General features: G+C 37.9%; 1 protein-coding gene across 17 annotated transcripts in view; it reads right to left on the bottom strand.

Annotated features, from left to right (window-relative positions):
• Window positions 1-17,686, bottom strand: part of WRN (WRN RecQ like helicase) — a 122,901-nt gene that overhangs the window by 79,699 nt on the left and 25,516 nt on the right. For 6 of the 17 annotated variants that reach the window (XM_053659867.1, XM_053659863.1, XM_053659859.1 and 3 more), the window contains 7 exons: window positions 14,007-14,123; window positions 13,251-13,363; window positions 10,456-10,601; window positions 9,842-9,990; window positions 8,961-9,110; window positions 7,338-7,407; window positions 793-907 (listed from right to left, as the gene is read on the bottom strand). In XM_053659867.1, the coding sequence (XP_053515842.1) occupies window positions 793-907; window positions 7,338-7,407; window positions 8,961-9,110; window positions 9,842-9,990; window positions 10,456-10,601; window positions 13,251-13,363; window positions 14,007-14,099 (836 nt within the window). In that variant the 5' untranslated portion in view covers window positions 14,100-14,123. Of the gene's footprint in view, window positions 1-792; window positions 908-7,337; window positions 7,408-8,960; window positions 9,111-9,841; window positions 9,991-10,455; window positions 10,602-13,250; window positions 13,364-14,006; window positions 14,124-17,686 lie in introns of those variants that run through there. The other 11 variants (XM_053659873.1, XM_053659869.1, XM_053659870.1 and 8 more) reach the window with 7 other exon arrangements.

A 17,686-nucleotide genomic window follows, 5' to 3' on the forward strand; every position in this document is an offset into this window, starting at 1 on the left:
TTTGGGTGACAGGCACACATGCGCTACACAGATCACGGATCACAGAAATGTACACCCGAAACCTACGTGACCCATGAGCCAAGGTCAACCCCCCAAATTTATTTTTTAAAGAATTCTATTTTAACTAAGTCCTTCATATTTCTACAAAGTATTTTTGCCTCAAAATTACAATGCCACATTGTAATCATTCATTGTTTAAGAACAATCCTGCTTTTAGAGACTGAACAACAAAGTCATTTAGCAGTGAAGACTAGGGCAGGCCCTGGTTTTGAACAGAGCTGGCTCTGCAACACCAGTCAGTGGTACCGCGTCTGTTACAGTATACAGATGACGTAGAACTCTCATAGGACAATCAGGTAACAGAAAAATGAAGCTAGCTACTAGGTACAAAAGTTTTTCATTTTAGATTTTTTATTTCATCTATTTATAAATGTTTTATTTACAGAATTTTTAACCGATTTCAAGTGACCAAACTAAATATAATTAAATGAAAGATGCTCAAAAACACAAAGAAAAAGACAAGTTTGAATTTTAAATATTTTCCTTCACATGGACTTATGAATTTTATTTTGTTTTGTTTCATAAAACAAAGCAGACAAAAAAGCCTGAAACTTTCTGATGCATAACTCAACAACTGGAAAGATATTTCTCAAATGTATATATCTATACGTATGCATCTATATGTAGACACATTTACATGAGTCTACCTTAATGAACAATAATTTCTTACAGATAGGAAAATGCAGTAAGAACAAACATTGATTTAAAAAAGAACAAAAGATGATACTTCACCTCTGTGGATTTTCCAGTTTCCTGACAGTGTCAGGCAGATGCTTAGCCAGACCCACCATGTCCTCAGACATTGCTGTCAACTGCGTCCTCACATCACTAGGTGTTACTTCTTCTTCTGAGGGAAACAAAGAGTCAATATTAATTTGTAAACCACAAAGCAGAGATACCTAGTTAGCCATTTATTTAAACAGCATTAGGACTCACATTTTTATTTTCTTCCTTTAAGTAAATTGCAACAAAATGACTTCCTTATCCTATTTCCAAATCATTTGTCACTTTACTTCCCTTTCAAATTTTTGCTATTTAAGTTTTAGAATAAATTCAGAATGATCTGCATTCATACATATTACAACCCAGTAGTTATCCACTAAGGCAGAAGATAGAAATGAGAGTCTGAACCCTCTGCACTATTTTAAAATCAGAAATTGATATTATACCAAGTGGGCTGCTTGTTAAACACAGTTGATAAAATACAGCCTTACCCATCAGCCATGGCTTACTGGCCTCACAATCAGTCTTCACCAAAATGAAATGCAAGCCTGTCTAATCACTGATCATCTTCCGAACTCTCAACTTCATTCTGTCTGGCACGTCATTCTCCATCTACACCACAAACCCACTCTCTTTTTCCAAGCCCTTCACCAGCTTAGAAGTCCTTACTCTCCATTACCACTTCCCTTGCCCTTCGAGTAGCCCAGCTCCAGGGCTAGTAGCCCTGGGAAGCATGTAACACCTGCTATTCCTGACTGCTGCAGTTACCTTACCATCTCACAACCACATCTCGTTCATTGACGATTTTAGCGCCTGGTTCACTGTCTTTCCCTTCACTACCATCCTGTGATAATTCCTAGTGAGTCCAACATTCACAGAGATGCTCCACCTAAAAGTGTGGGCTTTTCAGCTCCTTGATCCCTCCATTTCCTCAACTGACCTCAGCCACCCATCCCCACAGTTATATACCCTGACTTCATGACTTCCACTGAAGTCACCACACCCAAACTTGAATGGGAAGCACTCTACCCTCTACAACAGCATGATCTCTTCCTTTCAAACACACTTTCCAAAGTACAGCAATTCTTCCCCCCTTTCACAGCCAAATCTACTGACTCTCGCACCTTTTCCTCACCCATTATCCCTCCCACTCCCACTTATCACCATATCTTACTTTCCTTTTTTAAACCTATTCCAGTAATCACAGGTTCATTTGGACTCACTCTTTTGCTCATTCCTCCCTGCATGGTACTTACCTAGCTAAACCCCTACTCTAATTAAACCCAGCTTTTTTACCTATTTGATGCCTTGACCCCCGCAGTTGAATATAGCTGAAAATAAAACACAACTATGATGACTCACCTCACCTGGTTTTAAATCCATGCCACAGATCTCAAACCCTCAGTAATGATTGTTAATCATTCCACATTTCCTGCTTTCCCAATCTCAAGATGACGATTTCATACCTCTTCCTTCTCTCCAGCCTCCAAGAGCAGCTTGTCCCTCCATTTACTCAGGGGACGGCTCAACTCTTAGTTCAATAAGAAAACAGACATGCAGAGAAGAGAACCATCTCATCTTCCCTCCCCGATCTGCCACTTAGTCTGTGTTAGTATCACTACTCCCATTTACAGCAAGATGTCTTGAAAGAGGTGTCGGCACTCGCCGTCTCAAATTTCCCCCTCCCATTTTCCCCTACTCTGACTGCAAGTAAGCTTTCCGTCCCACCAGGACAGCGCAGCAGTGTCTGTAAAGTCACCAAGGAACTCCCACTGTCAAAGCCAATGGTTAATGCTGGTTTCTCATCTCACTCAAACTCTCCAAGGCATTTAAAACGCTAACCTCCTCTTACTTAAAAAATGTTTTCTTCACTTAGTTTCTGAACACACACCTCCTATACTTGCTCCATCGTTACCAACCCTCCTCGGTCCCCCTTGCTGCACTCTTGTCTGCCTGCATATGTATATGCCCCTGATGTCAATACCTGGGCCTCTTCTGTTCTTGACTCCATTCACTCTGCGTTTTATCACATCCAGTTTCACAGTTTTAACCACACTCTGTACACTGATGATTCCCAGAGTTGCACCTCCAATGTCGACCTGTCCCTTAACTACAGAATCACACTGCCAACTAAGATGTCTTCTTAGATATCAATAGGCATTAAAATTTGGCATGTCCGAAACTTAAACCTAGGTTTTTGTCACCAAAATCTTCTCCGCCATAATCTTTCCACCAACTGGTCCTTCCACTCATTCAGTTAATCCAACCAAAGTATCTTTATTGTTTGCTCAGTCTTGACATCTCTTCCCTTATGGAGAATTCATCAACAAACCCTTCACAATATATATCTTCAAAATATATACTGAATCTATCACTTCCCATCTCTATTGCTACCAACCTAAACCAAACAATTATCATCTCTCGCCTGGTCTATGACAATAGCCTCCTAACTGATTCCCTTGCCTAAACACTTGCCCTCTTATAGCAGCCAGAAAAATCCTTTTAAAATAAAAATTTAATCATGCCATTCTCCTGCTCCAAATCCTGTAAGGGTTTTTCCATCACTCATCATTGCATTTATTTTAATTAATAAAATATGAAGTCAGATTCATAATCTATAAGGTCCTAAATGATCTGGCTCCAGGTACTTTTTGAGCCGCATTTCCTCCTGCTCTCACGTCCTTACTTCGCTTCGTTACACCTCCTCTTTCTCCACAAGGCAGCCACCGCCCTCCCAGGCGTGGCTCTTCCTTCCCCTCCGCCTGCGACACCCTCCCCGGGACGTCTGTGTGGCTCCTTCCCTCTCACCTCAGTCAAACAAGTGAAGGGACGTGGTCTCTTTCGTTCAGTGAATTTCCCCAGCAACCGGAACAGGGCCTGGCCCATAATAAACACCCAACAAATTCGTTATATGAACAAATACATGGATATTCCCTTTCCAAACCAAACTTCTGAAAAAGAAGTTGTCCCATCATTCCACTACTGCCCTGTTGCTCAGGTCATCACACCTGCTCTTCTGTTTTAATAGCACACGCTCTAATGACTCTTCCTCACTGAAACACTCTTTTGTCACGTAGTACCTCAAAGCTGCGGTAGTAACAGGTTACAAATAACTGCCATGTTGCCAAGTCTAACGATGAATTCTAAGTGGTCAGTGTCTCAGCCTCTCAGTGTAATTTAAACCTGTTGATAACATCCTGCTACTTAAAACATGTTCTCTGCTTGGCCTTCTACACACCACACTCCTAAGTGTCCATATGCCTGTGGCTACTCCTCTGCTGTCCCCTCCTCCAGGAAAACATTAAATACTAAGAGTTCCTCAAGCTTCTCGGCCCCAGTTCTTTATCTCCAACTCCCAATTCTTTATTTTTAACGCAAACTGTCTTCTGAGTTACAGCTGTATATCTAATGCCTACCGGCCCCTTCCATTTTGCTATCTCCCAGGCTTCCTCCCTCTAACGTACCTGAAATCAACCTTATGACTCCTCACCCCAAATCTTGCTCCTCCTCTTCAATGTTCTTCATCCCCGTTGCTCACACCAACAACACAGAAATGATCCCTGACACGTGGCTCTTATTATCATCACATCAAACTCCGTTGAGTCCACAGCTCTATAAATCTACTCTGAATCTATCCACTTCTCTCCATCCTCCCTCCAACCAAGCCAGTTAACCATCACCTCTCACTTGGCTTCTTCCCCGTGACCCTTGCCCTCCTACAATCAACCCATCTTCTGCTCTGCAGCCCAAGTTACTAGTTAATGTATTTCATGTCACCCCTGCATTTAAAACCCTCGATAGCTGTTCTGCTTTCCTTTTTCAGCTTCTCCTTCATTTCTCACCCTGTCATATTCTTAAAATTTTAAGATTTTATTTACTTATTTTTAGGGAGAGGGGAAGGGAGGGAGAGAAACACTGATATAAGAAACATTGATTGGTGCCCCGACCTGGGACTGAACCTGCAACCTTTCACTTTGTGGGATGACACTCAACCCACTGAGCCACACAGGTCAGGGCCATCCCATCATATTCAGTGTTTCACCACACCGAACTACTTCCAATTGCCTACCAGTACCACTTCTCTTACCTCTGAAACTTTGCACCTGCTGCCGCCTGTGCCTATGACATTCTTCCTCTACTTTTCAGCTAGCTAACTCCCCCGCTTAATTCAGGTCTGGCCTTAAATGTAACTTCCTCCAGAAAACAGTCTCTAGATCAGGGATGTCAAACTCATTTTCACTGGGGGCCACCTCAGCCTCACGGTTGCCTTCAAAGGGCCGAATGTAATTTTAAGACTGTATAAATGTAACTACTCCTTAACAGTTAAGCGAGAGCTTGGCACTGCCGCTGGGTAAAAACAAGGTGCTGGGCCAGATACAACACGGTGGAGGGCCGGATTCGGTCTGCGGGCCTTGTGTTTGCCACCTGCGCTCTAGTACCTCCAAATGTGCACTGGGTGTCTCTCCTACGTGCTGACCATAGCACCCGTTTTCCCCACATCAAAAGACTCATCACCCCTCACGGCAACTGCCTTTTATGTTCATCTACATCCCCCTCAAAACTGGAGGTTTTCCTCTTAGGAAACAGATTCATGCCAGTCTTGTTCACTACTGTACCTCCATATCGTAAAGCACTCAACAATATTTAATAAATGAATAAATATGTATTTAACTACTATATTGTTTAGAGCTTATTCGCTACCATTTTGGAAATAAGCTAATATTTTAACAATGTGAAATAACGTGTAAATATCATTTTATTTTCTGTTCTAATCTATTAATAAGAAAACAACATAACCTTATAACATAAACCAAACATGGCCATTTGAAAATATCATCTATAGATAAACCACAGAAACCGAGAAAGGTGAGGTCGATTCATCTTAATAACAGGATGGAGGGAGAGGGGGAAGGGGGCAGAAGACAAGGAATGCTAATCTTAGTTACAGCTCACTGGGATACTGGTCAAGTTACTTCACTTCAGATGTCATAATATACATACACATATAATGTGAGAGAGAATAAACGTGAGGGTCAAAAATGTAGTATTGCAATGACAGGTACACGGGTACCAGGACTCTAGTACTGACATATAAATATATGTTACTTCAGTGAAAAATATCTGAAACTTTCCTCAAAAGCATTTTCTTCAAAGACAAAACTGAAAGTGTAACCTACGAGCAATTCTGCAAACCAGAAAATCAGGAATTCCCTCTGCTGAATTGAAGTCTATTATGAGTTGAATACATTCTTATATTTTGTTCTCTAGATCAACTTCATAAACCTACCGTCTGCCTTAGCTAACCCAGGTAATTCCCAGCCACATTACCTTTGGCTACAGAGAGTCAGCAGGCACTCATCAGAAGAGGGTTTCCATTGAAAAAAGTACGAGAAATCTTCTACCTCAACACACAGAGGAGGGTCAAACACAGAGGGCGTGGGTCCCTTCTCACAACAATTATAAAGGACGTTATATAATTTCACATGAGGAGGTCATCCCATAGATTTAAGTTCATTTAGCAAAATCACTTAATTTAATTGACATCTTAACACACATGACTATTTAAAGTCTCCAAAAGGATGCCACAAGAATAGTAATAAGAACTCTATACGGATCAATATAGGTGCTTTTAACAGCATGTCCCTTTTAGTGCCCACAACTATCCTATGAAACAGATATTATGCTGCCCTGGCTGGCATAGCTCAGTGGGTTGAGCGTGGGCCTGCGAACCACACAATTGCGGTTCGATTCCCAGTCAGGGCACATGCCTGGGTTGCAGGCCAGTTCCCGGCAGGGGACTCATGAGAGGCAACCACACATTGATGTTTCTCTCCTTCTCTCCTTCCCTTCCTCTCTAAAGATAAATAAATAAAATCTTTAAAAAAAATTAAAATTTAAAAAAAGACTAATTTGTACAACCAAAACTATTTTTTTAAAAAAAGAAATAGATATTATGCTATCACCCACATTCTTAACATAGGGAAACAGGTAATTCCAGGTCATGTGGCTGGGGCTCACCACTGGTCCACGTGACCAGAAAGCCCACATTCTTCCACTCTACTCCCGTCTGCTATCACCAACCTAATGAGATCTCTGAGAAAGGCAGGCAAGCTGAATGAAGTGGCCATTCTTCTTAGAGAAAAACAGCAGAGCTGTCCTACCCTGGAGAAAACTTAAGAAATTTAAACCAGGGCGCACTATAAAGCATCTTACACACTTTATTTGTAGAAAGGATATATTTAGTATAATCTCTACATGAGGAGGTAGCTAGTTTTACCATTGATGTTATAAAAGCCACAAAGTCTCAACTACAGAAGCCTAATACGCAGCAATGCTACAGAGCAAAAGCAGTAAGTCCTGCTTTGCCACAAGTAACATGCCTGAAACCCTCAGCTTTGGCCAAATAGGTGTCAACCAAATGTCGAAACTGCTCAGACACTTAAGAAGTTGTAATAATACTAAATACTTTGCAGGTGTGAATATTGTTTTTTGGAGCAAAACCTCACAAAAGAGTACATTCAAATTTTATCTTTTATTTTTAGATCATAACATACCTTTATTTATTGAAAACAATTGCGCAGCATCACTCAAAATTTCTAATTTCTGATAAATGATGAGACCAGCCTATGGAAAAACAGGAAAATGAAAGATCATACTAAATAACAATCACCAAAATTATGACTCATCTTTACAAAAATCCAAAACAATAATTCCCAAAGCACCCAGAAGCTGAATTCAAGTTACACAAACATTCGGATGTCTTCATCTAGTCACCACACCAACTGTGAGAGTGGAGAAAGCGGTCTATGCTTTAAAATAAGTTTCAGCTTTCGTGTTTTAACATGTAATATTACAAGAAGGTATCCAAATCAAATAACTTACAAATGGAATCTGACAAAATGCAATCAAGTAAGAGAAGTATGTTTTGACTACAGGTATCTAATTCCACATATCTCATTAAATCAGCTGAGAATGTTAATCAGTGTATAAACAGTCCTTCTTCTAGGTACTGCTGATAGGGTCAAGTCATACTATTCATGACTAAAAACACTATGGAATTTGAGCTAGTTCTCAACAAGTTTTATATTTTTTTAAAAAACAGAACATGCCCTGACTGGTGTAGCTCAGTGGATTGAGCGCGGGCCTGTGAAGCAAAGGGTCGCCGGTTCGATTCCCAGTCAGGGCACATGCCTGGGTTGTAGGCCAGGTCCCCAGTAGGGGGACACATGAGAGGCAACCACACATTGATTTCTCTCCCTCTCTTTCTCCTTCCTGACCCCTCTCTCTAAAAATAAATAAATGTATTTTTTAAAAATTTAAAAAAAAAAAAACAGAACATAAAAGGTTGTGGGTTCGATTCCCAGTCAGGGCACATGTGATCAATGCCCAAGAGGCAACTAATCAATATTTCTCTCACACATCAATTTCTCTCTCTCCCTCCTCCCTCCTTCTCTCTTCCTCTTCTCTCTTTCTCTCTCTCCCTTCCTCCCTCTCGCCCCCCATCCTGTCTCTCTAAAATCAATAAACATATCCTTGGGCGAGGATTAAAATAAATAAATAATTAGTTAAAAGTATGAACTACAGAAAAAGTAATTCACTGAGGCATAAAATACACTTCACACAAAAAAAAACCCAGCAGTGCTGTATATAAAGATAAGCCCAGATTTCACTATGTACAAATATGCAAATATGAAAACGCATTAGACTAACAGCAGTGAGAAGCTAAATCTGGAGGCAATTTTTCTAAATTTTTACCACATTTTAAATATAAATATAAGAAATAAGGTCAGCTTCAATATAGAAACTGTCTTGTAATTATTTTTATTCTGAAGATGCTTACAAATCAAACACATCATCAATACCATTTGTGCACACTCAGTTTCAGCTCATTAGCCTTCCACGTTTTCAGCAAGCTCCTACTTTTTACATACAAATTGGACATTATTTTGGCTTCATGACAATAAAAATAACTGGCACTGAACAATCTGTTGGTTGGTACTTTTTAACTAATACTGAGAATTAACAGCTTCGCCAAATGCCTTCCTAAGCATTTTACTGCCAAACTGATCGAAAGTATCTTAGTTGAGTTTGTGCCGCTAACCACAACAATATTTTCCTAAAGTCATTTATTATAGGTTTAAAAAACACGTCAGAGTCTAAAGATCTTCGGTACGTACATAAGCATCAGTGGCTGCGTACAGTTTCTGGTCCTCGGTGAGGGGATAGTTTTTCCAGTTGCTGCAGCGGAGGGCACGGTCTTTCCGAAGCTGTTTACCAAAGAGGTGTTTCACCAAACCATTGAGGCTCCAAGACTCTGCAGATTTTAGCTAGAAATCACGAACAACCAACATAGCAAAAATCAGTCCCTTCTATTTCCATACATTCTTAAAAACCACCACATGATCATGCCACAAAATGTTATACCGAAATAAAAAGCATAGATAGTCCTCACAGACTTCCTGTCATTAAAAACATTATTTGCCGTCTACCCATCTACATAATCAGATTTAATTCTGGAATTTCCCCAAAGTAGTTACTAAAAGTCTTGGACTATAAAACTATTGTTTCATGGGGGGGGGGGGAATGGATAGATTGGCAGGCTTTCTACCCCCCAGCCAATTAAATACTTAGCTAAATACGAGAATTCAACCTAATGACTATATTTATAAAATACGTTGAACACAGAGGACGAACTGGTGGTCAAACTTCACAAACAGCATCATACCACAAGAGCTGCATTATGCTCTCCCTTAAAAAAAAAAAAGGTGTTGGGCACTGATGTAAATGGATTAAAACAGATTAAAGAGATAAACTTAAAACATAATATTTAAATTTGAAAATAATGAAACAGTGAAATAATACTCATACAGGGGAGGTACTTGCTTAAAGAAACTATTTGCTAAGGCAACAGGTTAAAACTGAAGGTTTTCATTATGAAACACTCATTTGAGACTTATTACAAAAACTTTTTGAAAAAAAACGTCTAACAGATAGGAGGCACATTCTGTGAAACACAAATTTATCTTGCTTGGGAAAATACTATATGTATTGTCACTACCTTTTCATTGGCAACATCTGTTAGTTCCACAAAACCCTTCAATTTGATGTCAAAGTCCCGTAGAAGTTTCCACTGATCTCCTTCAATTCCAACACCTGCCTTTTTAACTGCTTCATTTTCAAGCAACATTTTTAATCCCTGAGGAAAAACTATAACATTTTATTATTATTTTCATAGGTTCTATTAAGCATGACGGATTTTTCTACTTCTTACACATTAAATGTTTAAATTTGCATTAATGTTCATGTTAAGTTAAAATTCAGATAGTCACTTTATTTCTTTTCTTACCTAAAGCAAAAACTCCTGGTTGATAAATGACAAGAAAACCTACTAGTTTGAATGCTACCCCTGCTAACACTAACAGTGCATTTCTGGTCATTTAGCCTCTCTAGACTTCGTTCTTTACTCTCTAAAGCAGGAATAACATCAACGTCTGAAAGAAATGTGAAAATTAAATAAAACAGGATATGAATGAATCAGGTGGAACACAAATACTTACATAAGTGTAAGGTAATGAAAGAAGTACCAGCTACATCAAGAGCTTAATTTTATAGGGATACAACTGACATAATTATCTACCACACAAAAATGGAACAAAGAAAAGAGATACCAACCTGACATAGAGGAAATATGAAACAAGTAACATTTGCTCTCCGACACACACAACTGAATTAATGCAACTCGGCTCAGTTTCCCTTTGCGGTATATCGGGGGCCATTCCATGTCAAATCCTATCACGTCTCCCTCAGAAAGACTCATTCTACAGCGGAAAAACAGTGTAAGTTAATTACACTGGAATGTTAACTTCTGTGTAACTAAAGACCTCATGCAAAAAGTTAAAAGACAAGCCACAGTTGGTAGAAGTTATCTGTGATACATATAACTGCTAATGAATAGCCATAAAATATAAAAATTCCTTGAAAAGTCTATAAGAAAAAGACAAATAATCCAGGAAAAAAAGAGAAAAATGCAGATAATTCAAAAAATGAAATCCAAATGACCAATACATCAAAATAAATATGTGAAAACATGGGACCTCATTAGAAATCAGAGAAATGAAAATTAAATCTATACAACATTGCATCTATCTGACTAGCAAAAATTAAAGCTGCACAGTAATTAAAATAATTCCGCTTCGGGTAAAGATGGAATAACAGTGATCAGACAACTGTTTCCTCCCTGAACAAATTTAAAAAATGGACAAAATATGTACACAATAGTTTTCAGACACTAAACAAGCAGGGCTCTCTGAGGGAAGGGAAACCAAGGGTGAGCTCTACAGCTGCCCCGCTTTCCCCCTGGAACACTTCCAGACGGCAGGACGGGGAGGAGACTGTCTCGCACTGCTCTGCATGGAGTAGCCAAGGTCTGAGCCAGACAGATGGGGGAAGTTATGGGTGGAGTTCTGGAGCGCAGGGAGCCAAGCAAGTAGGGACATTCAAGCACAGAGTGAAACTGTGAGGCTGGACAAAGAACAGTCAGTGAAAATTAAGCTTAACAATTAACTCCTAGGGCTTACATAGAGGTAAGAGGCTTTAAAGTTCTGAACAGTCAGAATAGGGATTCTTTTTTTTTTATCTTTTACATATTTTATTGTTGATGCTACTACAGGTGTCCCAATTTTTTCACCCTTTGGCCCCCTCCTGATTGAAAGTAGGGATTCTTATTGGTTATGTAGGGCAGTCAGCAAAGACTCCAGAAGCGTCATACCTTATTGTACGGCTAAATTATATCCAGAGTAAAGGCTACTGTAGAAACGTACCCTGATCAAGTTTAAAAATAAGCCTCAAAATATAGTTAATACTGTCTGACAGAGCAAAGCTCCTTTCGCTGAAGAAAGACAACAAAGTCTAACATTCAACAAGATAAAATCACAATGTCCAATCGAAAATTGCCAGCCATGTGATCCATAATCAATATAAAAATCACTTAATAAAAAAAATAATTAGAATGGAATTAACAGGCAATTAAACGTTATTATAAACACATAGAATATGTTCAAAGATTTAAAATAAAATATGAATATGATGAGAGCCAAAATGGAACATATTTAAAAAACAAAACCACTTCTAAAGAAAAATACAATAAAATTAAAAATTCACCAGATGGGAAAACAGCAAATCAGAGACCAAAGAACAAAATAAGTGAACTGGTAGCCATTGCAAAAGACATTATTCAAACTGAAACACAGAGAGAAAAAGAAAGAAAAGCAAAAAAAAAGACTAAAAGAAAAGAGAGCCTCAGGACCAATGGCACGGTGTCAACCAATCTAACTTGTGTATATACAGACTGCCAGAAAGAGAAAAGAGTAACAGGATAAAAGACAAAAATATTGAAGGAAATATTCAAATTTGATGAAGCTATGATCAGATTCAGAAAGTTCAATGACTCCCCACACAAGATAAACACAAACTACACTAACAAGGGCACATCATAATCAAATGGTTATGAAAACCTGTAAAAGCAAAAATCTTCAAGACAGCCAGAGGAGGTAGGAAAAAAACCTGCCTGCCTTCCACAAAATGCATACAAGTCATCAAAACTACATTGTACAAATGACTTATGACCCCTGTCTTCAGATATGACACACTAAGATGGTAGAGTTAATATATACAAGCATAAACAGCAGACTTTACCTTCTCAGTGGAACAAATAAAGTTCTACAGGAGACCCAAAAGTGGCCAGGTAACTGTAGTGAAAGTGAGGCACCGGACTGCTATTTCTAGAATACATCTATCATTGGCAGACCATTCTTTAATAAATAGCTTAATTTACCTCTCCTTCAAACCTAATGTATAACAGTTAATTAAAATAAAAACAGATGTAACAACTTCAAGAAAGATCTTAATGAATTCCCTACTATTTCTCCTTGTAAAATGACTCAAGAGGCTTAAATTGAATTACTGCTGATCCTTAATTTAAAAGATAATTTTTTAAAATACTAACAATCATTTCAAATGTTAGTTTAAGTGTCATTTGCTATAAATATTAACTAAATGCAACAGAGCCAACCACAACCATTATTCAGTATTACTATGTTGGTATTTTAATGAAATATAAAGGGGCACTTAGAGTTGGAATAATTCTTGCATTTTTTTCCAAATTGGTGAAATAAGCATGTATTCAATAGTTGTATACATAACATCTTAAGTGCTGAAAGTAAAAGAATATTAGCTAAAATAATAAAAAGGTTTATGAATGAACAAACAGGCAAACAAGTAATTTAATTCAGTGATTTCAGGTTTCTATTTACAAAGAATTAAAACTTGTAGGTGATATTCTACATGTATAAATAATTATCTATTGAACACACCTCAACTGTAAAACTCAGCACACTTCAAATACTACCATAATAGTAACCTTCTAAGGTTCCAAATTCCAATGAAACTAGGAAACTCAAATCTCTTACCTAATATCTTCTGACAGGAAAGAACAGTCATTAGGTTCATAGCTGTATACGATGGATCCAGTGAATTCCAAGAATGGAAGGCCATCTTCAAAAACACTCTTCTGAACAGACGCCTTGAGTTAAATAAAATTCCCAAATGGACCAAATAAAGTTCACACTAATAGTAAACGTTCACTGAAATAATAAATCTCACTAAAGCATTCAAACTGTAGTTCTAAGTTTGACAAACTAATGCCTTAGAGACCAATGAAGACACAAGGACAACGCAACAAAGACAAAGCCATCCACTGTAAAGTCATTTTTCTAAGAAGTTTATTTCCAAACTTCTAATGCTATTTTCATAACATCTATTTCACTGATTTTTTTCCTGAAATTGTATTAGTATTGTAGATAATGTTGCCATAAAATGCTGAAGACTGGTTGGTGAATCTTAAACATATGAGGACCTAAACTTGCTCAACTATAAAAGTTCAGCCAAGTAAACACTGTCTATATTATCTGAATTGCAACAAACTAGTAAGGTCAACCATGGAAACTGGATTTAAAAAGCAAAGTACAGAATAAGAAAACCTCATTTGTAAACCCAGTCAAGATGTGATCCCATGCACCCTTTCAATGATTAGATTCTGGTGCACTCACACAATAGCTACTCCAACCGAAATAATAACCTGAAGTTTAAAAGTAAGGACTGACTCATGTTACAGTCAAATTTACATAAAATTTCCCATCTGAAGGAACAACTGATAAACTACATACCTGCCTTTCTTCAATAGCACATCTCTTATTCTGCATAGACATCCATTCAGTAAGTTTCCGCTGATGTAGAGTTTCCAATTTTTCTTCATTCATCTTTAAAAGGATCTGTTGCAAAATCTAAAAACAATTACTCTGTAACTAAATAAAGTACAATCTTTGAAGAAAACTCAGACATAAGCCTGTCAATATTATTAGAGAAATAAACATATTTACGTAAAGTCAGTTACAGCCTCTAAGCCCAAATACAGGCTATAAGAGCTGGAACTGAAAAAAAAACAAAAAACAAAAACAAAAACAGACATAATATGCTAGATCTAACAACTACACATTTAGCATTTCTTCTTTGTAAAATAAGTGAACCAGGTTAACTGAGTTCTAAGGCTCTAGTAGTTTCAAAATCCAATTCCTATATGATTCTGACCCATTCAAAGAATAATCTTGACCTCATTAACAGTGAGAATCCTTGGGTGTATAAATTGCTATACTGGTTGTCCTAAGATCTCAGTAAACTCAGCAAACTGTTAGATTTGTTCACAAGTCTACTTTAAAAGCAATTTTGTGTCAGATAAAAGCTTTTCTATATTAGGGATTTTTTTTTAATGCTCTTGGCCCAGCAAATGAATAATTTTCCCAAACAAGCATTTGCTAGAGGATATTTTTTTAAAATCTGTTAGTAGCCTTGAGGGCTCTCCTTACTGTAAACTGAACTTCAAGAATGATTATAGAAAATAAAGAAAAGGAGAACCATGACATACCCTTTCTGTTAAAGGTGAAATAGATCCATCATGTGACTTGTGTATACTAAATTGAAGTAGCCTTAGTTCTTAATAAAATTCTACAAACCCTTCACTTAGTTTCGATTATTTCAAATTTCCTTTAAAGCAGCAGCAATTTTGAATATACACTTGCTGATTCTTATGAAACATAACATTAACATAAAATAATAGAAATAACTATTTATGATTTAGGGAAAACCTGTTATCCCTGTTGACATTTAGCAATAGCTGAACAAATTATATAATATCTAACAATTATGCAAGCATAAACCCCACAAACAGAGAATATTGATTATCTACAGAAGAAAGATTTTAAAGATTACTTTAGCAAAATTTTCCACGTAGAACATGTTGGGAACCACCCTGCCTGGTTTCAGAAACTGTAACCCCTCGTGGCTAATGCTGAGTAAAAAGATCTTGAGACTATAAGCTACTTAGTCCTCCACTTTACCAGCTGAGCTATCGAAGGGAGTGACTATAAGCTACTTAGGAGACAAAGCTTAACTTCCTTGCAGGGTTACCGCTTTACCCTGCTTGGCCCTGGGCGGATGACTGGTTAGCCAATGATGGGTAAGATTCCTCAAAGGAGAAACAACCTAAGACAAGCATGGTCATGAAGGGGCCCTCAGGGAAGAACTTGGGGGGCTATAGAAAAAGGGGGTGATGGACCCTTGCCCCTCAGCTTTGACATAGCCCGAGTCCTCATTCTGTCTGCAAGAAGTCTCCTAATCTCTTGGCTGCCTTACTCCCCCTGCCTGACTTAAGCCTGAAACAATCCCTGAGGTGGGTGTGGCCCTGTGCTGGAAAGGCCGGGTTTCCCAGAGCTATTAGGCCTAAGAAAGAATGCATAAAATCCTATGAAACCTACTTTGCTAATACCCTCAATTTAAATGATAAGGGTCCAAGCATGAAATGACTTTGTTCCCCAAAGTTTTATGGCCCTTTAACTATCTGACCCTGACTCAGAACAAGCCCTCAGAGTTCTCTGAATGGTTATCTATTGTTTGATCATTACAACCTGACAATGATTGATGAGCTTTACATATACACCCTGTATTCTTATGCAAATAAACCCAATAAAAGCCCATTGAGGAACAGGCTCCTAGCCCTTCTCCTTTCAGAGTTCAGCCACCTTTCCTCCCCAAACAAATCATGTCTTTATAGACTTATTCTCATCTATGTCAGCTGGGGGGACCCTGCAGGCAAAGACCCCCCCCCCTACAATAACAAACTCCACTACCCTTATGCATTGGGAGGGAAAGGGTTAAGAGCAGGCTACTATCTCACTCTCCCAGCTGGGGAGGAGGAAGAAAAGACTTCACCCAGGATCCCAGTAACATTCTAATCACCTCAAACCAGATGGTAGCCTTGTAAACCTATCAGTGTTGCATCAACAGAAAAATACCAAAGAGTGCCTACTTAGACAGGCAAGGAAGCTCAGTAATTAAGAAAATAAACAGGAGATCCCAAACAACTTCCTTTGTGCATTTTTTTTTGGCACACTTTGCCCCAAACTACTGTTATTCCAAAACCGTAGCATGTCCTAATGCAGAACACAAGGGCATTTTTGGAATTTGTGTCTAACCACTTGGAGTTCCTCCACAAAAAAGGAATATTTCACTTGGAGTCCTCCACAAAAAGGAATATTTCACCTGTATTTGGTGCTTTGCCTATATTCTTTGAATCATTAGCAAAGTTTGGCAGTGGGTAAGATCTTTGATTCACTGAATCAGAATTGACAGCTCAGGTGTTGGGTGTTACCCCATGTATTATAGGTAACAAAATATGTAAAATATGTATGCTTTATTCAACGTAAAGCATTTTACAAATGTTAGTGGTTATTAATAAGTTTATATTTGCCACAAAGGAAAACCTTTGACGGGAGAATCAAAAGTTGGTCCCAAAGTGAGTGTGTGTGTGTGTGTGTGTGTGTGTGTGTGTGTGGTGTCTGTCCTTAATCTTACATCTTTAGGAAAAACCTAAAACCTGGCTTTACAAAGCCAGAACACTAGTCGTGGCTAAACACAAACCAGATCATTTGCAAAACTGCCAAAAAACTGAGGTTTCTGCAAATAATACACACCTGTATAAAAACAAACCATAAAATTTTAGGATTCTGTAATTCATTCATTCACAATAACAAAACAAAAATAAACTTCTATAACTTTCCCCTGCAACAACCTGCAACACTAAAATAATTTTAATTTAAAATGTCTAACTGTTAAATGTAAATACTTTTACACTTAAATTTCTGTCTAGATGATTCTAGGCAAAGCACTGAAAGTAAACTTGTTTACAAACTTAACATCTTTGTCAAATTTACTTAGATCTTGGGACAGATGAAAAACATAAAGAATATTAAAGTTGTAGAATAATTCACAATAGGGAAATTCTTCAACATTTATGAGGATTTTAATAATTGATTAGCTAAAGGTTATACTCTTAGAAGGGATTAAGTCATTAAATAATATAGAATGCTTATTTGTATGGCCATTTCATCACTGAATAAGAACTTTGACACATCTTCTTCTAGAATCAATCCTTATCATCCCATAATGCTTCATGTTGTGCCATTAAAGGATCTTAAATTCCTCTGAAATAAGTAACATATTTTGATTTGCTTTGGACTTCTCTGGAATCCTCTTGCCTATCCATCTAACACTACCTGCCACTTTTCAACCTTTATCACTTTTTTAAAGATTGTCATCTCTAAACAACAAACACCCTGAATTTCTCTTATTTTTCTGTTTTGTTTTGAATAGTCCAATTTGAACACATCTGTCTTTCAATGGAGAAATTCATCTCATTCACAGTTACTGTATGAACTTGAGTACTCCTTTTCATCTGACTTTGATGAGTATCTTACTTTCTTCAGTGCCCTCTTTATTCTTTTTCCATTTTTTC

Source organism: Artibeus jamaicensis, unplaced genomic scaffold (assembly GCF_021234435.1).
Source record: "Artibeus jamaicensis isolate MK-2021 breed Jamaican fruit bat unplaced genomic scaffold, CSHL_Jam_final scaffold_833, whole genome shotgun sequence".
In the NCBI taxonomy this organism is placed as follows: domain Eukaryota; kingdom Metazoa; phylum Chordata; class Mammalia; order Chiroptera; family Phyllostomidae; genus Artibeus; species Artibeus jamaicensis.